The following is a 2,267-nucleotide window of genomic DNA, read 5'->3' on the forward strand; positions in this document are numbered from 1 at the left end:
CTTATATTTCTGCAATGAAGTGGCAGAGGCACTCCATTGAAGCACCGATTGCTAAAAACATGAGCAACAAACCCCCTTCGTATTTATCGACTGCCATCTAACTGGTTTTCAACACGGTATTGTACCATAAGTATGTACTTGTTACTCAAATACGATACACTTCGTGTGGGCTATCGGTTGGTGTAATTAGGATCGACCAAGCCGGCTTTCAGCACACGTATTTATACAATACACAGCTCGACACTGTGTCAAACTGTGCTCACTGAACTACAGAGATACGGACAACTGTCGGTAGTTACTCCCAACTAGTACGTAATTTAATTTCGGTAAACAATACTGCTATATTCTAGTATTAGTGGAAGTTGCTTGTACCCTCCAGCGCATATCAGTCAGTAGGCTCAAAAAGGAAGCGGCTCTACTGGTTTATAAGCTCATTAATGATTTTTCCTTGTTCCAGGAACGAGCGCAGCAATGAAGATTATCTTTTAAGTTCTACGGTGGCGTTGTTAGCTGGTAGTGTTACAACTTTAGACGAAGGTATTCAAGAGTTTTGGAACAACAGTTGTCAGAAAAAGGGTCATTCCTTTGGGTCCAAAAATAAATTTCAGTGGAACAGTGGAGGGTCGAGTTTATTGGAACAAAGTATTTGGACCATTTATCGGTAATCTGTCTGTCATTAATACAAAATATATCCAGATTGTTGCTATTTCAAAGTCCGCGCTGTTCCAAGAACCAAAGCTCTCTAATGATACTAAGTTAGTCGTTACTAATACTAGTAGTAGAACGGATTGCTTGCCGTCGTGTTGCCTGAAGTCGGCATTATCTACGGACATATCGTGACGATGTGTCATCGTCGCTGATTTTATCAGATGATCTATTGTGCTTTGCCTCAACTTTGGCTTATGGATAGCGCCACTAAAACAGCGACAAATCTATTTCGTGTATCTAAAGCTAGAACATAACCCAACGTTAAAAATAAGTTAATCATACCGGATAACATAGCAACTCTACAGCTACAACGCAAAGCCACAGCGACAATGCAATGCCAAGCTACTAATTTCCCAGCTTGTTGACTTGAACAAGTGCTTGCCTGCACACTGTCCTGCTCCTTCACGGCCAATCGGCAAATAACTAAGATTCATTCTCATTTGAAGCGGGATTCGCGTGTTCGGTATCACATTACCTCTACGACGAAACAGTAAACCCCAACGAGAAATAGACCGCGTCGAGACCCCCATAAAGGACGCAACGACACTTAGGTCAATGTCTTAGATGTAGGTCAGCACGACCGATCTCCAACGCATGTCGATAGAAATTGTCATCTTCTGGAATGTAGCTGCACGGGCTTAAGAAAGACTTAGAGTGCGCGACGTTGGTTTGGCGCTTTTACTACAGCCATTCAACGAAAACACGCATCCTCCCTTTCTGTTTGAGAAAATCAATAATAAATTCTGAAAATGAAGGACATGTATGAATTTCCAAAATAGGGACCTGTCTCTTAGTCAGTTCACGTTTTTCCAGACGTCATGCTAACCAATCCACCCGCCCTTGTGTCCGTCTTTCAGCGCGGATTTATCGAGCCTGGTGGATCCCGCGTAGCCGAGTTCTACTTTCTGCGGCTATTAATGTACATTACTTCGACGATAAAAGAGGTATATTAGAGTTTACCAGTATAGTAAAGCTTACTACCAAAATTAAACGAGAAAAGGTAATTTTGACAACATGCCAACTCATCAGATTTGACTTCACATTTTAATACGGTGCGCTGTAACATACACCATATCATCAAACGCCTACGCCACCGGAGTAATACTCGTCCAAATGGCACCCACCGAGTCGAGTTCCTTGCCACAAGTGCCAACAAAACCACCTAGCTGGTAGCCCGCGGGAGCTGAATCCTTGCCGATATCCTTCGTGGGACTGCCACCAGAGATCGTTTTGCCCGAGCTCGTGGTAAACTGAATATACTTGATCCGTGTGTGGCTGTCCTTCTCGCCCCAGTGTGCCTCAATGCCCGTGATGAACTCACCTGCGCCGAGAGTGAGTGTGTTGGGGTCACCACCGCCGCCGCCGTGGTACAAGGTAGACTTCTGACCGGACGGGTCGGTGATATCGAGACTGACGGCATTGACGCGCTCGCCAGTGCGGATAGTGATGGCTTGCACGGTTTGTCCGGACGAGGCGATGTCCAAGTCCGAGTATTTCGTGCCATGAGGCCCACCGAACGTCTGACTCAACTGAACGCCGTTCTCCAAAGCGGTAGCGAC

General features: G+C 45.3%; 1 protein-coding gene across 1 annotated transcript in view; it reads right to left on the reverse strand.

The window, feature by feature from the left end:
- Window positions 1–1,793: 1,793 nt before the first annotated feature.
- Window positions 1,794–2,267, reverse strand: part of PPTG_19081 (hypothetical protein) — a gene marked incomplete at both ends in the record, with an annotated part of 3,141 nt that continues 2,667 nt past the window's right edge. Inside the window, one exon of the mRNA XM_008917340.1 lies at window positions 1,794–2,249. Coding sequence (XP_008915588.1) covers window positions 1,794–2,249 — 456 coding nt within the window. The remainder of the gene's footprint in view (window positions 2,250–2,267) is intronic.

The sequence above is a fragment of the Phytophthora parasitica genome, assembly GCF_000247585.1.
Source record: "Phytophthora parasitica INRA-310 unplaced genomic scaffold supercont2.99, whole genome shotgun sequence".
NCBI classification, from domain to species: Eukaryota; Oomycota; class Peronosporomycetes; order Peronosporales; family Peronosporaceae; genus Phytophthora; species Phytophthora nicotianae.